General features: G+C 39.4%; 1 protein-coding gene across 1 annotated transcript; it reads right to left on the reverse strand.

Moving 5' to 3' along the window:
- Window positions 1–12633: 12633 nt before the first annotated feature.
- On the reverse strand, window positions 12634–13820 carry LOC141418484 (prostate and testis expressed protein 13-like). The gene is made up of 3 exons (XM_074059187.1): window positions 13769–13820; window positions 13173–13313; window positions 12634–12809 (listed from the first exon to the last, which is right to left on the reverse strand). The coding sequence occupies exons 1-3, from the start codon at window positions 13818–13820 to the stop codon at window positions 12634–12636; spliced, it is 369 nt and encodes a 122-aa protein (XP_073915288.1).
- Between the last annotated feature and the right edge of the window lie 10833 nt (window positions 13821–24653).

Raw genomic sequence — 24653 nt, forward strand, 5'->3', positions numbered from 1 at the left:
AGTCATCTCAAGTCTAAGCTTTTGTATATACCTTTTATTTTCCAAATCTGTGTTTAATGCAACCAAAACTCTAGGCTAAATCATGTAATTTAATATTAGTTTGATTGAAGCCTTATTGCTTTTACTATTACAAAGAGTATATTTTCTTAGACCATCTGAAAGAAAGTTGATGACATATACTTCATAAGCCCTGAATACTTTAGTGTGTTTCCTTTAAAACATGGACATTTTCTCATCACAATCACAGAATTAGTATCGATACATGGATGTCCTGTAATCCACAGACCCCAACTAAGTTTTGTCAATTCCCCAATAACATTTTATAGTGAAATAATTCAACCCAGAGCCAGGCACAAGTGGCTTATCCTGTATTCCTAGCTACTTGGAAGGCTGAGGTCAGAAGGATCATGGTTTGATTACAAGACTCCATCTCAACCAATAGCTGGACATGGTGGCATGCACCTGTCATTTCAGCTCCTATGGAAAGCCTAAAATAGGAAGATCACAGTCCAGGTCAGCCTGGGCAAAAAGCAGGACCCTATCTTCAAAATAATCAGAGCAAAAAAGGCTAAAGACATGGCTTATGCTGTAGAAAGCTTGCCTAGCAAGTGCAAAGCCCTGAGTTCAACCCCAATACCACCCCCAAAAAAATTCAATACAGAATCACCATATGGAATTTGGTGATTCCAAATTCCTTTAACTCAGCCCAATCTAACATGGGATAGTCCCATATTGCTTCGTTTTCTTGGTCTTCATATTCTAATAATTATAAGCTAGTATTTTGTGACTCTCTCTTAACTTGAGGCTGTGTTTTATGTTCAGGTTCTGCATCTGTGACAGGAATATCACAGAAATGATCCTATGCTTTTCTCAATGCATTCTATGAAAAGTCATATGATTGTATTTCATCACTAGTGATGTTAATTGCTGGCAATCAAAATGATTTCTCCCTTGTGAAGTTAGCATTTTTCCTGTGGAATTAATAACTATTTTGTGGTGAGCTTATTTAAGATTATGCGTGTTAAGAAAATGTGGTACTTGTACACAAATGGAATTTTACTCAGCCATGAAGAAGAATGAAATCTTATCATTTGCAAGTAAATGGATGGAACTGGAGAACATCATTCTACACGAGGTTAGCCAGGTTCAAAAGACCAAAAATCATATGTTCTCCCTCATATGTGGTCTTTAGATCTAGGGAAAATGCAGCAATGTGGTTGGACTTGGATCACATGACAAGGGGAGAGCACATACAGGAGATACAGGACTAGGTAGAAAACCCAAAACATGAAAGTGTTTGATGTCCCCACTCCAGAGGAAATAATGCAGAAACCTTAAAGCGACAGACACTAACATGAGAAGGGGATCAGGAATCAGTGTAAAGATCAAGTAGAGATGAATCAACCTGGGTTGTAACACATTTGTATATGGAATTAATGCTAGGAATCTCTCTGTATAGCTATCCTTGTCTCAACTAGCAAAAATGCTTTGTCTTCCTTATTATGCTTGTGTGTTTTCTTCAACAAAATTAGAGATAAGGGCAGAATAGGTTCTGCCTGGAAGTGAGGGAGGGAGGGGGGCAGAAAGTGGAGGAAGGGGGGTGAGGGGATAAATGACCCAAACAATGTATTACATGTGAAATAAATGAATAATTAAAAAAATAAAAATATTGAAGTGAACCCCCCCCCAAAAACAAAGGTTATGGATGTTAGTCAGCTTTCCAATGCTGTGACAAAATACCTGAAATAATAAACTTAAAAATAGGGAAGGATTACTCAGCTCATGTCTTCAGAGGTTTCAGTCTATGGTCACTTGATCTGTTGCTTTGGGCTTTAGCAGCCCAGTACATCATGGCAGGAACATATGGTAAGGGAGGACTGCTCACTGAGTGGTGGCTGTGAAGCAAAGAGAGAGAAAGGAAGTGACCAGGGTCCCAATACCCCCTTCCTATTATTACAGGCCACACCTCCTAAAGGTTCAACTCTCTCCCGGTAGCACCAGGCTGATGACTAAATCTTTAACACATGGGCTTGGGGGACATTCAAGATCCAAACTATAGCACATCATGAGTATTCCATTACCTTTCTACTTTTATCAACTAACTTTAGCATGCATTAGTGTTTCTAAACTAAATTAGCTGAATTCTTATCATGATAATTACCAGACGGTGATTTTTCCAATTCCAATATTCCTTCTGTTTTTAGGAGTTGGCATTCTACTGTAAAGAAATGCTTTCTCTTCTCCTAATTTTGTTTTTTTTTGATTTGGTTTGGTTTTTTGGTGGAAGCCCTGGTTTGAACTCAGGGCTTCACATTTGCAAAGCAGTCACCCTACCACTTTAGCCATACCTCCAGTCTCTCATTGTTTTTTTTGATTATATAAATTCATAATTACTATTTTGTTCGATGGATTATATTTGTTACTATCACATTTATTTTGTTGTTCCAATTTGACCAGTGAGAATTATTTCAAACTTGAGTTTGTGTACTTTCAGCATTTCCCAACATGTTTTGAACATATTCTTATTTTGGCCACAGCCAAATATTCCAGGTTCATTTTACAATATCTTTTTAGTTCTTTTTGGTGAGAAAGGATATTTATAAACAAAAATATAAGTGCTAGGTGTTCTCATTGCTATTGGAGTGTCATAGCTCTGGATCTGTCAATGGCCAAATCTAGAAGCCACTCACAAGTATGTACATGCACACACATGTACAGTCTCACCCAGACTATGTTCTTCACATAGGCTCGCCTCCCAATACTTGGACTCTAACAATCACAGTGGAACATGCGACATATTCCACTTCTCAATTCACTCAGACTCTGATGACCCTTTGGAGTTGGTCCACTTTCACCACTACTGTACTCTGCACAAGTGCCCTTTTTAGGTTACTTGGGCTCTGTCAATCTGCTCCAAAGTATATGGTGCTATACTGACTCCACTTAGGCTTTCAGTAACCTATACTGAGTATTGGGACTGAGCCTCTACCCAGAGAGCCAGCATTGCTCAGTTCATATGGTTTTTAGACTGAATTCCTAAGGAAATAAGAAGGAAGATGAACTTTTTTACTTTTATTTTTGTTTATTTCTCATAGTTTCTATTATTTTTCTGGTTTCATTCAATTCATTTTGAAATGTCACATTAAATTTTTATGTCTTTTGGAACTATTTTTCTGATATTCTTTCATTTTCTATAAGTCTGGTATTCAGTTAGCTTTCCTAACAACATTTTCATATGAGGTTCATATGAAGACATTTTATTTAATATATGTTTAAATTAAATGACTTTTCTAATACTTCAGGACATTTCTGTGTTGGATACAGGTAAGGCAAAAGAACTTCCTTAGCTTCCTCTTTGGGGCTTCAAAGGGAAATAGAAATAAAATGCCATCTCTGTTGCAGCACCATTTATAGTGACTTCTAAGATTTACTACCCCTTGTTCCCCCCAATTTCTACATTTTATCTTACAACTTTTGTTTTTGTATGCTGCTGAACTTTGTTTATATTAATAAGTCTTTTCTTCCACAGAATGGAGTTCTATTTTTGTGAGTGGAAATTTAATGTCATATTTCTATGCTTCTGAAACCTTTGAGGGCTTAGGCTTACCCTAGTGTACCTTGATTTTGTCTAAGGAAATATCCTTTTGGAATCCTAGTTGATCTGTATTTTTATAAAAGGATATGTAGAGGTTAATAAACTATGCTGCCTCCAACATGTCTCAAGTGTAAAGTTCACAGTTCTGCCTGAATACTTCTAAGCAAAGCCTTAAAGTTAACCCAAGAACTTAAGGCAGGTATCTGCAGTCTCTTCCCAATTGCCACTCACAATGTCCTTCCCAGGAACTGTTTCCCCAAGTGGGCAGAAAGTTATTCTGGTCCAACAAGCCTGCATTGAAATCTCAACTAAACATATACCTAAGTGACTGCAAAGAAGATAAATAATTTTTGTTTATTCCAGTTTTTCTTCATCACTATCTGCAGTACCTTACCACCCCAAATCAGGAAATCCACAGATACGTGTTTAATACTCTCAGAGAAGGTTTGAAATTTTCAACAGTGCTTTTAGAGCATCGCCTATAGAACATATGAGATCAAATTTTGTAAGCCCTAAATCACACAATATCTCCACATGACCATTACAGACCAAGACTTCTAAAATACCAATCCAAACACAACTTGTACAAAATTAAAAAACAGAGTAACAGTTCTGAGATGTGGTTTTCAAAGTTTATCAATAAATGAACATATATATTAGATGTAATACAGTTTCATTTAAAAAATCATTTAATTAGCTTATATTAATACACAAAGTGAGGGCTTTCATTGTGATATTTCTGGTCTGGATTTTGCATATGAGAGAAAATGTGGTATTTGTCTTTCTGAGTCTGGCTTTGTCAGTTAACATGATAATCTCAGGTTCCATCCATTTTCCTGCAAATCACATAATTTTATTCTTTTTTATGGCTGAAGAGTTGAATAATACTCAACTGTGTGTATCTACCATGTTTTCTTTATCCATTCATCTGTTGATGGGCACCTAGGCTGATTTCATGGCTTGGCTATTGTATCTTTAAAGTAAGCTGATTTACATTACTATGCCCAAGAATGGGGCATCATATGGTACTTTCATAATTTCAATGTTTTGGGTCTTACATTAAGGTCTTTAGTCCATCTTAATTGATTTTTGTATAGGTTAGGTTCTAGTTTCACTCTTCTAAGTGTGAATATCCAATGTTTCCAGGACCAGTTGTTGAAGAGACTGTCTTTTCCCCAACATATTCTTTTGATATCTTTGTTCAAAATCTGATATCTATAGCTGCGTGGGTTTATTGTGGGGTCTTTTATCTTGTTCCATTGGTCTATGTGTCTGTTTCATGCTAGTATCATGCTGTTTTCATTACTATGACTATGTAGTAATTTGAAGTCAGGTATGATACTTCCAGCATTGCTATTTTTGCTCATAATTCCTTTGCTTATTCTGGGTCTTTTGTACTTTTAGGATTAGTTTTTCTATTTCTCTGAAGAATGTCATTGGGATTTTGATGGGGATTTCTATAAATCAACTTCAGTAATATAGACATTTTCACAATATTTATTCTGCTCATTCATGATCTGGGAGGTCTTTCCATCTTCTGATGTCTTCTTCAGCTTCTTTCTTCATGTTGTATAGTTTTCATTGTAGACATCTTTTACCTCCTTAGTTAAGTTTATACCTAGGTTTTTTAAAGGCTATTATGAGTGGGATAGATTTCTGAATTCCTTTCTTTGCATGTTCATTATTGGCATACAGAAAAGGAACTGAATTTTTTTATATTGACTTTTTACCTTGCTACTTTGCTGAAAGTATCAGATGTAAAGGTCGTCTGGTTGAGTCACTGGAGTCTTTTAAGTATAGGATCATATCATCTGCACATAGGGATAATATGACTTGTGTCCCTGTTTGCATCCCTTTTATTTCCTTATTTTGCCTAATTGTTCTGGCTAAGAATTAAAGCACTATACTGAATAAGAGTGAAGAAAGTGACACAGTCTGATTTTAGAGGAAGTGTTTTAAGGTTTTCCCATTCAGTACAGTGTTGACTATATGGTTGTTGTGTATATCCTTTATTACACTGAGTTATGCTCCTTTTGTTTCTACTTCATGGTTTTTATCATGAAAGGATGTGAATTATGTCAAAGACGTTTTTCCATATCTATTGATATGATCATGTGATTTTTGTCCCTGATTCTGTTTTTGTGCTATATTGATTATTCTTACATGCTATTTATTAATTTGCATATATCAAACCTCCCTTGTATGCCTGGAATGAAACCAACTCGATTATGGTGTATGATCTTTTCAATGTGTTGTTGAATTCAGTTTGTAATCGTTTGATTGATGCATCTATATTCATCAAGGAAATTGCTGTAGAGGTTTTCTTTTCTGTTTCATCCTTTTATAGTTTTGGCATCAGGGTAATATTAGCTTCATAGAATGAGTTTGGTAGCATTCCTTCTTTTTTATCTTATGTAATTGTTTGAGAAGCATTGATATTAAGTCTTTTTTTGTGTGTGGTACTGGGGTTTGAAATCAGGTACTACACCTTGAGCCACTCCACCAGCCCTTTTTTTGTGATGGGTTTTTTTCAAGGTAGGGTTTCATGATCTATTTGCCTGGGCTGGCTTTGAACCACAATCCTCCTGATCTCTGCCTTCTGATAGCTAGGATTACAGATGTGAGCCACTGGCACCTGGCTATGTCTTCTTTAAAGAACTGGTAGAACTCGGGAGTGAATCCATCCAGTCTTGGGATCTTCTTTGTTGGAGCACCCTTCTTCTTTTCCTCTGGTGGTACTAGAGTTTGAACTTGGGGCCTTGCAATTGTGAGGCAGATGGTCTGCCACTTGAGCCATGCCCCCTTCCCTTCTGGAGACTCTTTATTACTGCTTCAATCTCATTGCTCATTATAGATCTGTTTAAGTTGTTTGTATCCTCAGTTCAATTTTGGTAGATCATATGTGTCTAGAAATATAACCATTTCTTCTATTTTCTAATTATTGGAATATAAGTTTTGAAAATAGTCCCTGATGATCCTCTGAATTTCATTGCTATCTGTGATAATACCTCCTTTTTCATGTCTAATTTTATTGATGTGGGTCTTGTCTTTCTTTTCCTTTGCTTAGTTTGACTAAGGGTTTTTCACTCTTGTTTATCTTTTCAAAGAACCAATTCTTGGTTTTGTTGATTTTTTTAATATTGATTTTTAGTCTCCATTTCACTTATTTCAGCTTTGATCTTTATTACTTCTTTCTGTTCACTAATTTTGGGACTGGTTTGTTCTTGTTTTTCTAAGAGCTTAAGGTGCATAATTAGGTTATTTATTTGAGATCTGTTTTTATTAATGTAGGCATTCATTGCTATAAACTTCCCTCTTAGAACTACTTTTGATACATCCCATAGGTTCTAGTGTGTTGTGCTGTATTGTCATTTTCATTTAATTCTAGGAATTTTTATTTCCTTTCTGACTTCTTCAGCAATTTACTGATCATTCAAAAGTATGTTGTTCAATCTCTGTGTGTTTGTATAGTTTATTTTATTTCTCTTGTTATTGACATCTAGTTTTATTCCATTATGATCTAATACAAGAAACTATTCCAATTTTTTTTGTATTTGTTAAAACTTGCTTTGTGGCCTGAAATGTAATTTATTTTGAAGTTCCATGGGATGCTGGGAAGAATTAGTATTCTGTATCTGTTAGAAGGAATATTCTATAAATGTCTGGTAAGTTCATTTGTTCTAAAGTGCAATTTAACTCTGAATTTTTAGATGTGTTTTGTTTTTCTCTGGATGATCTATCTATTGATGACAGTGGCATATTGAAGTTACTTGCTTTTATTGCATCTAGACCTCTGTCCTTTTATGTCCAATCATGTTTGTTTTATGAAAATGGACACAGTAATGTTTGTTGCATATAAATTTATAATCATTATATCTTCTTGATGAGTTGTTCCATATATATATATATTGAACTTCTTTATCTCTTCTGACTTATTTTGGCTTGAAGTCTACTTTCTCAGATATGAGTATATCTCATATCTTGCTTTCAGTTTCTACTTGCTTAGTATATGATTTCTCATATTCTCACTTTCAGTTGGTGAGATGTGTCTCTTTCAAACAACAAATAGTTGAATCTTGTGATTTAATCGAACCTGTCAATCGGTGTCTTTTAATTACAGAGTTAAGATCATTTACATTTTATTATTGACAGGTGTTTGCTGATTCCTGTAATTTTGTTGTTGTTGTTGTTTTTTCCTGGTTAATTCAAGTAAGGTTTGTTCTTTTCTTTCTCCCTTGCTCTCTTAGGAGTTTGCTGGTTTACTTTGTTGAATATGTTTGGCTCTTTCCTTCTTCTTATTCCTTTTATCTATTCCTCTCCTGAAATTTATTCTTGCCTGATGTCTCATGTTTGTGACTGTCTTCCTCATCTCTGTGTAGGATTCTTTTAAATGTCTTCTGAAATGCTGACTTAGTGGTCATAAATTGCTTTAGCTTGTGCGTATCTTGGAAGCTCTTTATTTCTTCATCAATTTAAATAGATAACTTTGCTGGATATAGCAATCTTGGTTGGCAGTTATTTACTTTCAGAGCTGAAAATATATCATCTTAAGCTTTCCTGGCTTCTAGAGTTTCTGCTGAGAGGTCTGATGTAGTTTTGATGGAGTTGCCTTTATAAGTAAGTTGGTGTTTTCTTTCACAAGTTTTAATATTCTAGTTCTGGAGTCTTAGTATTTTGACTAGTATGTGATAGATAATTTTGTAGTCATGTCTATTTTGGGTTCTCAATGACTCCTAAACTTGCACGTCCATATCTTTTCCTGTATTTGTGAATTGTTTGCTAACATTTCCTTGAGTAGATTTTCTGTGCCCTTAGTTTGTATTTAGATGTTTCTTAGATCTCCATGAATTCTTAGGTTTGATTTCTTGATTGTGTTCAAGAATTCTTGAAAGTTGTGGTTATGTTTATTTTTTTTGTTGTTGTTTGGTTATGTTTATTTTTTTCTTTATTGCTGTCTGAATGTGATAGTTCCTCAACTTTGTCTTCAATCCCCAATAGTCTTTCTTCTTCTTGCTCTAGTCTATTCATGATGCTGTCCACTGTGTTTCTTGATTTATTAAGTTTTTCATTTCCAGCATTTCTGTTTGACTTTTTTATTTCAGAATCTCAATAACCTTGCTGAATTTCTCATCCATGTTGCTGATTTTCTCATCTAGATCTTGAATTGACTCCTTTACTTCATTTGGCTCTTTGAATCCTCTTTGAAGTCATTCATCATTTTTTAAAAGTAGTTTTGAAATTTTTATCTAACCTTGCACCCATTTTAGTATCATTGGGGAGTTGTAAGTTTTTGGATGATTCTTTTTGCCTTTTTCATATTTATTGTGTTTCTAGGTTGTGATTTGTGCATCTGTTGAGATGGATATCTCTTCCAATTTTATTCTGTCCACTTCTTTGAGTGATCTTCTATTCAGGGCTCAATCTTTTGCAGTACTCAAAGAAGAGAAAGCAAACTGCCATAACAGCAACTATTATGTCAAACTAGTGCTGTGTGAGGACTGAAGTCTGGACTTGTAAGGGTCAGTTGTCAGCTTCAGGGCTGCATTCACTTGAGAAGCTTACCTTCTTTGTGTCCCTGGAGTCATTGCTGGCCCCAACAAACTTTGTAGCCTGTGTACAGAGCAGCTTCTCCCTCACTCCAGATTCCAGAGTTTGTGTACTAAGGGGCAGCTAAAGTCCAAACCTAAGGGTTTCCCCCAAGTGCATAAAATAGTGGATGGAGAAAACAGCACTGAGATCTGCACTGGAGGGGGAGAGCTGAGGAAACTCAGCACTCTGCCTAGCAGTCTCAGAGCTTTCAGATCCTACCCACCAGTAAATCATCCAGTGGAAGGAAGGAAGTTGGGGAAATGGTGATTCACTGGACCTGGACTCAGAACTCTCAGTCCCACACAACAGCAACCACATTCGACAGGGAGGTAACTCCAAGGGATAAGTAGTCTTCTAGCCATGGGTTTGGGCTTGGATCTTTCAGTATCTTCAGGGATGCACAGAGAATGGGGCTCATTCCTTGCTACAAAGGGCAAAGCCACTAACTCCCAGGCCCTTCACATTTCTAACTCCCTACTGCCTAGACTTAGTAGGTCCTGTTCACAACTGCCTGTCCTGACTGTTCCCATCCAAACACTGTCCACAGGTTTCCAGACTCGGAATTGTTTCTCATTTTCAGATCAACAGAGTAACTCAAGATAGTGCCTGGTTATAACTCCCTGAGATATAGAGAGTGAAAAAAATGAATTTCTTCCCCAATGCTGGCCTGTCAAACAAGGGGAGTCACTATCACACCAAAACTCCAACTGTATTTAACATTTGCAAGAACTGTCAGCTTGTCCCATAACTAGGGCTGCTTGTCTGTCACCAGGGCCACCTGGCTCACCTATGGTTTAGCTTCAGTTTTCTCTGCCTCCCAGATTGCTTGGGTTTGTGCTGTGGACTGTTTCTAACTTCTCCATGTGATCTTTCTGTTCCTTCATAAATTGACAGTTGTCTTGTTACCTCTTTTGTGATTACTAATGCTCTTCCTCTCTTTCTTTGGAATAGTCTGTCTCTTGTTACCTTGACTCTTCTCCTTCATAGAGTCACACAAAGTAGCTTCTATTCTATCATCTTACCCTGGATGAAACTTGATTTCCATCCTTGTACATGTATTAACACAAAAGAAGGCATATTCTTCCTAATGCTAATAACACTCCAGGTTTACAGTTTTGTAGTGACTGAGCTTGACATGACTGCAGTCTTCTTGAGTTGTAAATACCATGATTGCTCCTGGGTAATCCTGCTAGTTTTTCTCATATACTTTATCAGCATGCTATAAATAAACAAATTAATTAGAGTGGTATGCTGAACTTTATGACTCAGACTCTGGCATCATCAGTACCAGAAATGTGCCTGATGTCTTTGACAAATCATGTACATTCTGGCTTGAATGGGTCCTTTTGGCACAAATTGTGGGGATCTTAGGCTTTTCTGCCATCCAGGACCATGCTTCTACAAGTAAGTTGCACTCTTTTTGCCTTTCTTCTGTCTAAAGCATATTGAAGCCAGTTCCCCTAACCTGAGACTGGGTTATTCCGAAACAAGTTCCAAGCAGTAAATTTGTCTTCCTTCAATGATGATCCGTTTTGTCACTGCAGGTTCATCACCAAATAAGAGTTCTTTGGCTTAGGAGAGTATTTTGGACCTCAATCCAAAAGTAGTTCACTTGCTTAGAAGCTGGCTTTTGTTACTAGTCCCTTGACTTCCCATTAGTTTGTCATTGTTTGTAAAATGTTAAGAACAGAGATTTATTGCAATCCAACAAAAAATCATGGTGGGGAGGGTGTTAATTACATAGTATAACATGGGAGTCAGAATCTCATAAAAGTCTAAAACAGAGCTAAGGTTTAGAAAGACAATACCTAGAGGGCCAATGGGAATATGATACAGTTCTGGAGGCTTTGCCATAAGGTTTATGAATCTTCAGTTCAAGCTTTGCTATTAATGTGTGGCAGTTTAGTCTCATCATTATCAATCACTAAGCGTCTATCTGTTACTCTTCCTGCTACCAGTAACCTTTTTCACCATGTACTTTGTAATTCCTCCTTAGTTTAAAACTTCTTATTTTCTGTTTCAATGTAATTTTGGCATGTTTGGGGCCATTCTAGGTACTCTAGACATACTTCATAGTAATTTCCCCAGGAATCATTTCATTTTTAGAATTTACTTCTGGTATCTTTATTCTGTTCATATTAACTAATTAACCGATCCTAAATTAAGGAATCTACCATATTTTCCACTTCTCAGGAGGCTAATGGATAATCTTTGTCCTAACATTATATTATTTGTAGAAAATTCTATCATACTTATTTTGAAAATGTCTTAAAATTTATTTTTAGATTTAAATTTTCTATTTATATAAATACAATGTGGTAGAAACTAATAAACAATCATAATCCTGGACACCAAGAAGAACACTACTGAAACTACCTGAGATAATAGGAAGTTTAACATGTAAAAAATGTCAATCTAAAGTGAGTGAACAATAATTCAAAAATTAATGTTTGTAAATTCATGGCTTGTTAATTGTATTAAGAAAATTACAGGGAAGACCTGAAATTCTTGTCACCCCTTGACATTTTCTGTTTCAGAACTGTGCCAATAGCTGGAACATATTCAGATTGTATCAATAAGTACATTAAATGGAAGATAATATTTGAATATTTTTGAAGACTGAGTATCTTACATGCCAAGAACAGAGTAATTGGTCAGCAGTCAGCCAAATGATCATTTTGATACACTTGGCTTTGGCTATGAGCACAGTGTGATGATTAGAAGCATGGTGGCCTAGGGCTCTGGGTGAGGAATAGCTGTGGCCAATAGCTTCCCAAAAATGGCAGCAGGCATTATGACCTTCATGTCAAGTACACTGGCTATTCTTTGCAGAAAAGTTAGAGAATGTTTTCTATTGAAGATTCTTTTTTTGGCAGTACTGGGGCTTGAACTCAGGGCCTTGTGCTTGCTAGGCTGGCACTCTACCACTTGAGCCACTCCACCAGCCATTACAGAATTTTTTCTAATTTCACATTGACTTTCTCAAAGTACTGCTTAATACGAGCTTTCCCTACATTCTCTTCAAATACCCCCTCCACTCTCCTCCTAGATATTCCTCCCAAAATCTCTTGCTTTTTTTAAATCTTCCTTTTTATCTAGTTTGCTTTTCCTGAGCTTCCCTGGAGGCTCCACCAGAGAAATATTTTACTCCCTTTACAAGATGCTTTAAAATTTTGTCTTTAACATCGGAATTTAAGGGCAAGTGAAGATTGCAAGCAGGTGTTTGGTAGCAAAAATAGAGAAATTCAACCAGAAGGTAAAGTTTAGGTTTTTATGACCTAATACTTTCACCTTTCCCATTAATTGAAGCATAGACAATGGAAAAACTGAACTTTCATGGACAGATCTGCTGGAATAGAAAGCAGGATCTAAGTTTGGGAGAAAAAAAGAGTGCCAAGACTATAAGGAGAAATGTTTTTTAAATCTTAATCACTTTATTGTTATTCTCCCTATTTTTTTGCATTTTCTACAAGTATTGGTGACACATCTAAATTAATATTGCCATCATTACACCTATCATTTTCAGTGCAACAAAATGTTTCTCTCAGGAGGTCGTGGAATACCTGGAACATTCCCGCTTCACAAGGTCTGCATGACAGTGTTGTATAACGAAAGAGGTATATCCCTAAAGATAAGAAAAGCAAATGTTATCACCTTGCTTCCCTCTAAAACCTCATCAGCTTTCTTTTCCTTTCTCATTTATTTAAAAAAAAATTTTTTTAAAGTCTTGCTATATAGTCCAGGCTGGTCTCAAACACCTAACCCTTGGGCTCATCAGTTTTCTGAATACTACAAAGAACCCCAGTGAGCCCAGGCTGTGGCTGCATCCATCTATGTCTCTCTCACCATGACCAGGCAAAAGACACTTGCACAGATTTTGGTGTGGAGAACATATTTCACCACCTTCTTCCCCGATTCGGTCTGTAACTTAATTCCAGGAATTGTGGATGCCATTAGGAATATTTTGTGTCTTTCTCTAACCACTTACCCGTAATGCGATCGTTGAAGTAATAGTTATCTGTGGAACAACTCCTGTTGACTGAAAACAAACTAAACTTCTTGCAGCTTTTCATACCACCTAGACACTTGCTTCCATTATAGTGCTTACATTCATTGCAGAATCGAAACCCTGAAGAAAGACAGGAAAACCATAAAGGAGAGCTCTAGGGAAACTTACTCTGCTTCAGAAGACTGGGTAGTGCAAACCTCATGAGGAGGAAATTGGCACTAACCCCATCCTCTGCCAGGGATCATTTCCCCCTCTATTTGAGATAGCTTCAACCCCTCCAAGAATTAAGGGCTCCACTCTCCAAGTCTGGGAACAGAAAGATGACACTGGAGTAGTAAGTGAGGACAGTGGAGGTATAGTGTGTAAAGAATTTGAGAATGCCCCCTCTTATTGTAGCATGCTTTATCCAAGAACTGCAAACTGATAACACCCTATATTTGTGTGTCTTGTCTTTGTCTCCTGTGAAGAAGGAAAAACCTCCTTAAATTATTTTACAGCAGCCCCAAAAGCCAAGTACAGAAACCTTACTTTCTCCTTCCCCCATACATTCTCTCATGTCTCTTTGTAGGCCATACCCGCATCCGTGAAAAGCACTATGAATATGCCCAGCAGAAGCAACTGGAACATCCTGGGGCTCATTCCTAAGAAGGTTCCAGTGGGAGGGTCCAGCTTTATTTATTCCCATCACTTGCCCTCAGGCGTCCCACTAGAATCACAGAATCATAAATTTCAGACCAAACCACCTGAATCTTCTTTATAACGTTCCCAGAAGAGGGTACATCCTGTCTGTGTTTGCATTCCTCTAGCCTCTTGGAACTCAGTCTACTCAGACACCCCATTTCATTTTATTAAATAGATCATAAGATACCAATTCATGTTGGTGCAGAATCTCTCTCCTCTTCATTTTGGTTGTGTTTCAATCTGTTGTTCTACACAAAACATGCCTAACGTCACATCCACACGACATCTTTTCAGATATGATCAAGCTAGGGTCACAAAGCATCTGTGGGTGAGTTATCTGGTCCCTTTCAGATATCATTACTCTTCTGACACTTGCCTCCACATGGCCTCTAGTAAAATCACACTCCTCAAAGAGCGTGGCACTGGACCAGACCAGTACTCCAGCCATGTTCTGACCTCTCTATGAGGGATACACAGACTAAGTGTGGTGGTGTGGGGACCAAAATAGAGGTATATTTATATTTGTCCCTGGAATGGGTGTGTGGAAGGTAAGTTAGAGAGAGAGGGTCTTTCCACTGGTTCCTTGCCTTTACCTTACTTTCACCTGAAGATGTCTCACTTTTCTGCCATGTCTTGTTTTGCTATCACCTTCTGAGTGGGGCATTTCCTGATCAGTATACAGGTAAAAGAGCAAGGCTGACTCCACTTTCCTTGTGCCTTTCCTGCTCAGTTTTTCTCCAGAGTACTTAACCTGGTTTTAAGTCCTATAGCTTTTGCTTATTTGTGTGCATTTTGTTTCTTGCGCCTCACAAGACAAAAACTGCAAAGATGCCAGTCTCAGGTGTTGCACTCACTGCTTTATCCTCACAGCCCAGAATTGTGCCCTACATACATTATATCAGAATATTTGATGAAAAGATGAATAGTGTTATTGGAGATCAGTAACCTAGGAGATGCAAGGGAATGGTGCAAAAGTCTTCATCCTGACAGTGCCTAATTCCAAGATTAAAGAATAAAATTCTTGGTCTTAAGTTTGTTGTTAGTAGTCACTACAGAGCAGACAGGCAGTGGAAATGGCAGGTTCCCCTACAGCAAGGAGAAAGTGAATTTGCAACCAGAGCCTGACACATGAAACACCCAAGTGAAATCTGTCATATTCATGACTATAAAGGAATCTCCCTACATACTCACACAATTGGGATGAAAGCCCAACGGGGCCACCTACCTGCTGTGTAGTCCCTGAGCCTGTCTGAGCCTCTGTGACCTAAGAGGTGAAAAACAAGAACTATTCCAAGTATATGATGCCTCTGAGTTAGTTGTTAGGACAATGGGGAAAGAGGAAGGAGAAAACATTTAATAATGCTTTTACTTGGTTTTAGACATGTAAACATGTGGCTTACTTGATGTCTTTTAATCCTCTGAACAACCTGTGAGTTAGAAATGGTTGACCTCATCTTACTGAAGAAGACCAGGTTTTGTTTTGTTTTGATTTTGCAGTAATGGAGCTTGCATTCAGGGCCTTGTGTTCATGGGACAGGCACTCTACCACTTAAGCCACTCTGACAGCCCAAGACCAGGGGTTTTTATAGTTGAAGTATGTTTGCCAAGATAACAAGGTGCACATCTATCTGATTCAGTGGGATATTATATTTCCAGTGCATCTCAGGGCTTGCAGTGTAGAGGATTCCCAGGGTTAAAGCCCCAGTTTGGCTCTACCCTAGAATCATAATGTGCTGGGAGAGAGAGAGAGAGAAAGGAGAGACTCTCTCCCCCACACGAAAATGGGTCCCTCTCTGCCTGGCATTCACTAGCAAATCCCACTAAGACAACAGACCCCCACAAGCTTGGCCGAGATCTAGGATTTACACACCAATGTCAGGGAAAAAATTCCCATGCCAATTTGGGAACCACCTTCTTGGGTCTCATTCTTGGAATATGTGAGACACAGCAGCAATCCATGGATTTAAGTCCCAAAGAGTTCAAGCTAAAAGCATCAAGGTCATGCCTCCCAACAAAGAAGCCCTTGTTCAAGTCCAGAAAGATGCTCTTGTGCCCTGACCTGGGTGCCCCTATAACATGTAGGTGTAATCCCTAACTCTACCCAGCCCAAGTCATTCTCCTACAGTTTTTCCAGGCAACTTTGAATGTTTTTCCCAGATTAAGAATAACAAGAATTTTAGATATACACCAAACTATTAAGAAGTAAGTGAAAATTACCTTTCTGACCCTAATTCTGAAGACAATCTTTCACCACATTTCCATCCAATTTTATTTGTCTACATATATCACAAATTCATGTTAACAAGTACCATCATGGTTGGTATCATAAGTGTGTTGCTGTGACTTTTTATATTTTTGCGTATTCCATATCATTGTGTAATTTGTCTCCTTAAATCACTGTCTGTCCTAGAAGATGAGGCCAGAATTAAGCGGGAAATGGAGGAGACAGTTACCAGGGAAACCACTGAGAAAGACTGATGCCCAGGCCTGCCTTCCAGATGTAGCCACAGCTTTATCCAACTGATCAGCCTTTCAACACTTCCCACTCTTGCAGCTTCATATGGGCCACAAATAGGCCGGGGATACCTTAGGCCCCTCTTCTTCCCAGAGAGAGGGGTACTTGCCGTCCAACCTGCTCTTTCATCCCTATCTCTTGTATCTGACACTCCAGAACTGTCCTGGTTCTTCCCTGAGTCTTGTCCTGAGCCTAGAACCTATAACCTTCTCCCTTGGCTTCTAGCTAAGGCCTTGCCATTCCATTTATTTCTCTAGGCCAGGGGTTATAGGACATGTCCTGTCCTATTCCCATCCTGTCCCAGAGGCATCACCTGCACCCTCCCCTAATTCTACAGAAGGAGTGGAAAATGTGGATTTGAGGCCAGTGTAGCTGTTCCAAAGTTGTGTTTACTTTGCTCCTCTAGGGAAGCAGGAGAAAACAAAATAAAAACAATGTCCTTAAAGAAAGTATCCTGTACTCATCAAAATCAGCGAGACATTACAGAATGCCAACAAGACCTATATAGGCTGTATGGCAGGACTCCATTAAGACCTCCACCCAGGTGGAGAAAGGACACATGTGACCAGACAATTACATTTCTTCTCTATGAGGTCTAACCTGTCTCACTCCCAAGCCTACAGGGGAAATGGAGCCTGGGCAACTAGGTCTTCCAACACTTAGAGCTCCCTCTGGCAGCCAGGAGCCACCCCAGGACATTGTCATACCTTCCTGAATCCTACCTGGCAGCTCTTGTCCCTCCATCTCCTCCTGTGTGACCAACCCAAGTCATCCTCCTGACTGAGCCCCACGGACCCTACTCCTAATTGCCCTCTGAACTAGCCTTGGACAGCCCTGAAAGTACCATGAAAGGTACCGTTTTACCACATATATAGAATAAAGAAGTTGGGTATAGAAGCCATAGGGTTCAATGTCAATTTTACACACAAGAAACAGGAGTTAGTTAAAATGCCACTATGATATAAAGCAGAGGGAGATCCTGATCAGTGTCTTCTCAGTAATTGGGTCAAAGACCTTGTCAGCTGGGTTAGAGAAGTATGGAATGCGAATTTGACATCAGATATGGATTCCAAGATGCCTAATTTCATAGGTCGTCCTCTACCATGTGCCCTCCATAGCAGCCTTATTTCGTGAAGAAAGCACTGTAGGAAGGCCTAAAACAACAACGACTAATTTCTGCAGAAAGATTCCTCTCAAGGGTTTGTTCATGACCCCTTCCTGCAACTTTGCCTTGTCTGAGTCACCAGGATTTTAGTGTCACAGAATGAGACTTTTCCCTGAGTCCACTCCTTCAAGTTGTCCCAGCACCCCAGCCTTTTGCCTCCAGGGCCACCCATTTAGTGGTAGATACCACCTTTGGGAGGCACAGGTATGTAGATGAGAGGTCATACAGGGAAACCAGGGATTTGTATGAACAGAGAAAAGACCCTGTGGAAGCACAGCAAGAGGGGACCACTCACTAACCCAGGAGAGAAACTTCAGAAAACTCCATCCTGCTGGTACCTTGATTTTGCTCTTCTAGCTTCCTGAAAATAAATTTCTGTTGTTTAAGAGCCCAGTTTGCAACATTTTGTTACGGCAGTCCTAGCAAATGAATTCAAAGCACTGTCACAGATGTCTGAAAAAGTGCAGTACTTAGGGATTGTGCCCCTATAGGTTCTTGAACAAAACTACTTGTGCCTAGGAATGGGGAATCCCTCAAGCTGCTCCCATAGAACAGTTCTCCAGCTTCTGTCATAGCTGTGGTTACAGTAAACTCTCCTATATGCCTTCCCCTGGCAGGATTGACAAGCCAGACTGGAGAAGAGGAACCAGACATTACACCTCCCTCGTGTGACTTCTGCCTGCCTTTCCTGCAAGAAAACCTGTATGTAATACTCATGAGAGCAATCATGTGGACTTTAAGTTTATCTAGATTTGCTATAAAGTTGTCTTGGGAAAACTGCCATGCAGCATAGCTTTGTGAGGTTCATGATTGCCACAAGAAAAACTGCTATGTCATCTGTGCTCCCCAATGTAGAAGCACAGAAAATAACTGAGGTAAGATCATGGAAGACTTGGCATTTGGGGTTTTCAGAAGCCATCGAAAACTCCTAGCTAGAGCAGGCATTAAATGCTTCAGTTAGCAGAGGTCACCTGCCCAGGGAGGGCAGCAGGCCAGGGCCTGCAGGTACTGCTCCTGTGTGGGAAGGGAAAGAACTTGGCAGTAGGGATGGCTGCAGGAGTAACCAGATAAAGGTCAACTGCCAGCAAGGCTTCGATTTGGCTTTCATGTTGGAGTGGGCAGGAGATTGAGAACACTTTCTTCTAGATGGCCTTTGAAGTCAGGGACTGAGGGTCAGAACAGACTGGTTTCTCTCACATGGGTGGGCAGCCAGGAGATTAACTGAACTCTGAGTCCCTAAGAGATAGTGAAAGCCAGACCTGTGCAACCCAGAGACTCAGAGGCTGCATAGCTGTCAAGAAGCCTCACAGACATATCTGGGATGCTCTCCTTGTCTCTTTCTCCTATCTGCAGGCTTTCTTTTTTGGGGGGACTTTCTGGGAATCTCCAAGTGCCTTCCTTTCTTGATACACAAGTAGTGGATATTATGGCTATTACATACAGGTTTGCTTGGACAGGCAGAAGTCACATAAGGAGGTGTAACATCTGGTCTCTCTTCTCCAGTCTGGCTTGTCAATCCTGCCAAGGGAAGGCAAATAGGAGCATTTACTCTAACCTCAACTGTGACAGAAGCTGGAGAACTGCTGTATGGGAGCAGCTTGAGGGATTCCCCATTCCTAGGCACAAGCAGTTTTCTTCAAGAATGCTTGTAGTTCCAAGAGAATTAGAAGAGAACCTAATTCCAGACCAAACCTAGAGTCAGGCATAATTTCCAAGATTACAGTGAATCCTGTCAGCCCTCCTGTGCCTTCCCAAAGGTCTCCTCTTGAGAACTCACATCTTCCTGTCTTGGGAAGGGCAGAAACTCAACTCTAATTCCTCCCACAGCAGGGGACGAGAAGAAGGTATCAAAGTCAGAGAATGACCCTGATCCCAAAGGGACACAATCTCTAAGTATTGTGCTTCAGACATCTGTGATAGTGTTTTGTATTCATTTCCTAGAACTGCCATAACAAAATACTGCAAACTGGGTGCTTAAGCAACAGACATTTATTTTCTGGAAACTTATTTTCAGGAAGGTAGAAGTGTGAGGTCAATGTACTGGTGGCGTGGGGTTTTTTGAAGCCTCTCTTCTTGTCTTGTGAATGGCCACCCTCTTGCTGTGCCCCCACAGGGTCTTTTCTCTGTTTGTGAAAATCCCTGCTGTTTCTTTCTTATAAAGACAACACTCATCTGATTATGTCCCACCTACATGATCCAGTTAAGCATATTCACCTCTTTAAAAGCCCTATCTCCAAACACAGTCACATTCTAACATTGGAGAGTCAGAGGTTCAATACATGCATTTAGGGATACACAGTTCACTCAATGACAGCATTTAATGGGTATAGGAGTGAATACGATAATAGAAATCCCCTTTACTCTCAAATATACTTGGAAGAAAAGCCCCCTCAAAGTGGGATTTACAAGAATCACCGATAGAGAATCTGGACAAAAGTAGTTGACTTGCTCCTGGATCAAACCATGAAGTATAGAAGGCGGTTGACCTTAAGGCCATTGAGCAACCAAGCAGGAGAGAGAGTCAGCCTCTGGAATCTGGATTAGAAACTTCCAATGAGTTCAAAGAAGCTGATGCCAATTCCTTAATAGAGTTGAAATGAGTATTTGGCCTTAGAGATAGCAGAAATTAATATGCTTGATTTCTATCTCCCTGTGAGAAAGAAAAAATTCTGCCTATGTATTGAGGTTAGAGGAATGGTTATATAGGCAGAGGAAAATACAACAAAGTTTGGGAGTTTGGGGCATGATGGAAAAGGTGATGGCTGATTATCTCCACTACTAAATATCATTTTGGAAATCTAGATTTCTGAATAAGAGCTCTGAAAAATTCTCACTGCTAATTTAAGAGTAACAAAGAGAGAAGAGATATTACAATGGTGTGAAGAACATAGAGTTGTCTGACATACTAAGCCTAACCTTAACTTGCTTGTTTCTTTTTTATTTTTGAGACAGAGTCTTGTTAGGTAGCCCAGACTGGCCTCCAGGTAGTAATCCTCCTACCTTAGCCTTCCGAGTAGCTGGGATTACAAGCATGAACCACCAAGCCTGATCTAACCTTATCTTTCTTGGAGGATACTAAAGTAGATAGATATGGCCTAACAACCAACATCTTTCATGCAGAGCCTGAGGCTTCAGAGACTGGAAAAAATATATTTTTAAAAAATTGAGGGGGATTCCAAGATGGCAGCTAGAGGGAGGAAGCAGAAAGCAAGCCTCCTATAGTGAAATCTTGGAGAGACGCTGGAGACACACTTTGCAGGCATAATCATTGAGAAGAGGCATAACTTTGACCCTTCCACACCTCCAGCCAGCTCAGAGAATCTCCACTTCACGTGGAGGGCCCCCGGGCCGCCAGTCACCGGCGCCAAGAAGGCTTGGGAAGACGTGGACCAGGTGAGCTTCGTGGTACCGCGGTACTCCCACAGACAAGCCTGGGCCAGAGCAGCATAGCCCCCTGGACAGACTGACCTCCACCCAGGAAAAAAAAGAGAAACTGAGTAATAACCAATAAAAGCAATAAAGGCACATGGGAAAGAGGGTGGGGTGCACTGAGGGCCAAAGACTGGGGGAAGGGAATCCTTCCCAGGACTGTAAATAAACAAGCCGGGCAGGTAGGAGAGGCTCTGGCGGGAGCGGGGGCATGTGTCCAGCAACCAGGAGCGGGAAAGCTGGTGAGAGTGGCGGAGGGAGGAAAACTCTACAGGAGAGGAGGGAAGGCAAACATGGCGGCTGGCAGGAGCAGCAGCACTGCCCATTAATCAGGAGCAGGAAAGCTTGTGAAAGTGGCGGTGGGAGGAAAACTGCACAGGAGAGGGGGGAAGATACACTTCCCACATGAACTGTAAATAAACACGCAGGCCTGACAATGCGGGTGCAGTGTCATCTTTCCCAGTGCTTGGAAAGGGGAAAGCTTGTAGCAGAGGCTCACAGGAAAACTCTGAGTAAACAATGCCTGTAGGGCCAGGTGAGTGCTAAACTCACCCCAGAGATCTGCATAAATAACGCCTCCAGCAACAGCAGGCTGACAGCAGAGGGCAGGCAAGCCACAGCTGCAGATACCACTCTCAGAACTGTCTCCAGACTCTTTTTTTTTTTTTGTCTCCCTACCTTTGATGAGAGAACAACTGAATTATACCTGTAAGCTGAAAAACTTACTGAAACTGTATTGCATTTGAACTTGGGACACTTGGTGGGGTTTTTTTTTGAGTGTGTGTGTGTAGTTTTGTTCTACTTTATGAGTCCCCTTTGATGAGACAACTACAGAACAACATCTGAGGCACCATCTCCAGGATTGGAGACTGAGACAGACCCAAATTATTAAGACTGAAACTTCATTGCATTTGAACCTGGAGGTTTTTAAAAATTTTCTATTTTTTCATTTTATTTTAATACATTTTTATAATAGATTTTTCTTTCATTTACTAATTTTTCATTTTTATTCTTATCTTTATTTTATTTTATTTTTTTTATTATTCATATGTGCATACAAGGCTTGGTTTATTTCTCCCCCCTGCCCCCACCCCCTCCCTTACCACCCACTCCACTCCCTCCCGCTCCCCCCCTCAATACCCAGCAGAAACTATTTTGCCCTTATCTCTAATTTTGTTGTAGAGAGAGTATAAGCAATAATAGGAAGGAACAAGGGGTTTTGCTGGTTGAGATAAGGATAGCTATACAGGGCATTGACTCACATTGATTTCCTGTGCATGGGTGTTACCTTCTAGGTTAATTCTTTTTAATCTAACCTTTTCTCTAGTTCCTGGTCCCCTTTTCCTATTGGCCTCAGTTGTTTTAAGGTATCTGCTTTAGTTTCTCTGCATTAAGGGCAACAAATGCTAGCTAGTTTTTTAGGTGTCTTACCTATCCTCACCCCTCCCTTGTGTGCTCTCGCTTTTATCATGTGCTCATAGTCCAATCCCCTTGTTGTGTTTGCCCTTGATCTAATGTCCACATATGAGGGAGAACATACGATTTTTGGTCTTTTGAGCCAGGCTAACCTCACTCAGAATGATGTTCTCCAATTCCATCCATTTACCAGCGAATGATAACATTTCGTTCTTCTTCATGGCTGCATAAAATTCCATTGTGTATAGATACCACATTTTCTTAATCCATTCGTCAGTGCTGGGGCATCTTGGCTGTTTCCATAACTTGGCTATTGTGAATAGTGCCGCAATAAACATGGATGTGCAGGTGCCTCTGGAGTAACAGTCTTTTGGGTAAATCCCCAAGAGTGGTATTGCTGGATCAAATGGTAGATCGATGTCCAGCTTTTTAAGTAGCCTCCAAATTTTTTTCCAGAGTGGTTGTACTAGTCTACATTCCCACCAACAGTGTAAGAGGGTTCCTTTTTCCCCGCATCCTCGCCAACACCTGTTGTTGGTGGTGTTGCTGATGATGGCTATTCTAACAGGGGTGAGGTGGAATCTTAGTGTGGTTTTAATTTGCATTTCCTTTATTGCTAGAGATGGTGAGCATTTTTTCATGTGTTTTCTGGCCATTTGAATTTCTTCTTTTGAGAAAGTTCTGTTTAGTTCACATGCCCATTTCTTTATTGGTTCATTAGTTTTGGGAGAATTTAGTTTTTTAAATTCCCTGTATATTCTGGTTATCAGTCCTTTGTCTGATGTATAATTGGCAAATATTTTCTCCCACTCTGTGGGTGTTCTCTTCAGTTTAGAGACCATTTCTTTTGATGAACAGAAGCTTTTTAGTTTTATGAGGTCCCATTTATCTATGCTATCTCTTAGTTGCTGTGCTGCTGGGGTTTCATTGAGAAAGTTCTTACCTATACCTACTAACTCCAGAGTATTTCCTACTCTTTCTTGTATCAACTTAAGAGTTTGGGGTCTGATATTAAGATCCTTGATCCATTTTGAGTTAATCTTGGTATAGGGTGATATACATGGATCTAGTTTCAGTTTTTTGCAGACTGCTAACCAGTTTTCCCAGCAGTTTTTGTTGAAGAGGCTGCTATTTCTCCATCGTATATTTTTAGCTCCTTTGTCAAAGATAAGTTGCTTATAGTTGTGTGGCTTCATATCTGGATCCTCTATTCTGTTCCACTGGTTTTCATGTCTGTTTTTGTGCCAGTACCATGCTGTTTTTATTGTTATTGCTTTGTAATATAGTTTGAAATCAGGTATTGTGATACCTCCTGCATTGTTCTTTTGACTGAGTATTGCCTTGGCTATTCGTGGCCCCTTGTGTTTCCATATAAATTTAACAGTAGATTTTTCAATCTCTTTGATGAATGTCATTGGAATTTTGATGGGAATTGCATTAAACATGTAGATTACTTTTGGGAGTATAGACATTTTTACTATGTTGATTCTACCAATCCATGAGCATGGGAGATCTCTCCACTTTCTATAGTCTTCCTCAATCTCTTTCTTCAGAAGTGTATAGTTTTCCTTGTAGAGGTCTTTCACATCTTTTGTTAGGTTTACACCTAGGTATTTGATTTTTTTTTGAGGCTATTGTAAATGGAATTGTTTTCATACATTCTTTTTCTGTTTGCTCATTGTTAGTGTATAGAAATGCTAATGATTTTTCTATGTTGATTTTATATCCTGCTACCTTGCTATAGCTATTGATGATGTCTAGAAGCTTCTGAGTAGAGTTTTTTGGGTCTTTAAGGTATAGGATCATGTCGTCTGCAAATAGGGATATTTTGACAGTTTCTTTACCTATTTGTATTCCTTTTATGCCTTCTTCCTGCCTGATTGCTCTGGCTAGGAATTCCAGTACTATGTTGAATAGGAGTGGAGATAGTGGGCATCCTTGTCTGGTTCCTGATTTTAGAGGGAATGGTTTTAATTTTTCTCCGTTAAGTATAATGCTGGCTGTAGGTTTGTCATATATAGCTTTTATAATGTTGAGGAACTTTCCTTCTATTCCTAGTTTTCTTAGAGCTTTTATCATGAAATGATGTTGGATCTTATCAAAGGCTTTTTCTGCATCTATTGAGATGATCAAGTGGTTTTTGTCTTTGCTTCTGTTAATGTGGTTTATTACGTTTATTGATTTTCGTATGTTGAACCACTCCTGCATCCCTGGGATTTAGCCTACCTGGTCGTGGTGAATAATCTTTTTGATG

The sequence above is a fragment of the Castor canadensis genome, chromosome 2, assembly GCF_047511655.1.
Source record: "Castor canadensis chromosome 2, mCasCan1.hap1v2, whole genome shotgun sequence".
Lineage (NCBI taxonomy): Eukaryota > Metazoa > Chordata > Mammalia > Rodentia > Castoridae > Castor > Castor canadensis.

Coding starts and splice junctions, on each gene's coding strand:
- LOC141418484 (XM_074059187.1), bottom strand. CDS start 13,820: ATGTTCCAGTTGCTTCTGCTGGGCATATTCATAGTGCTTTTCACGGAT. Junction 13,314..13,768: donor AGTGCTTTTCACGGATGCGG/GTATGGCCTACA, acceptor GTCTTTCTTCAG/GGTTTCGATTCTGCAATGAA. Junction 12,810..13,172: donor CTTCAACGATCGCATTACGG/GTAAGTGGTTAG, acceptor TCTTATCTTTAG/GGATATACCTCTTTCGTTAT.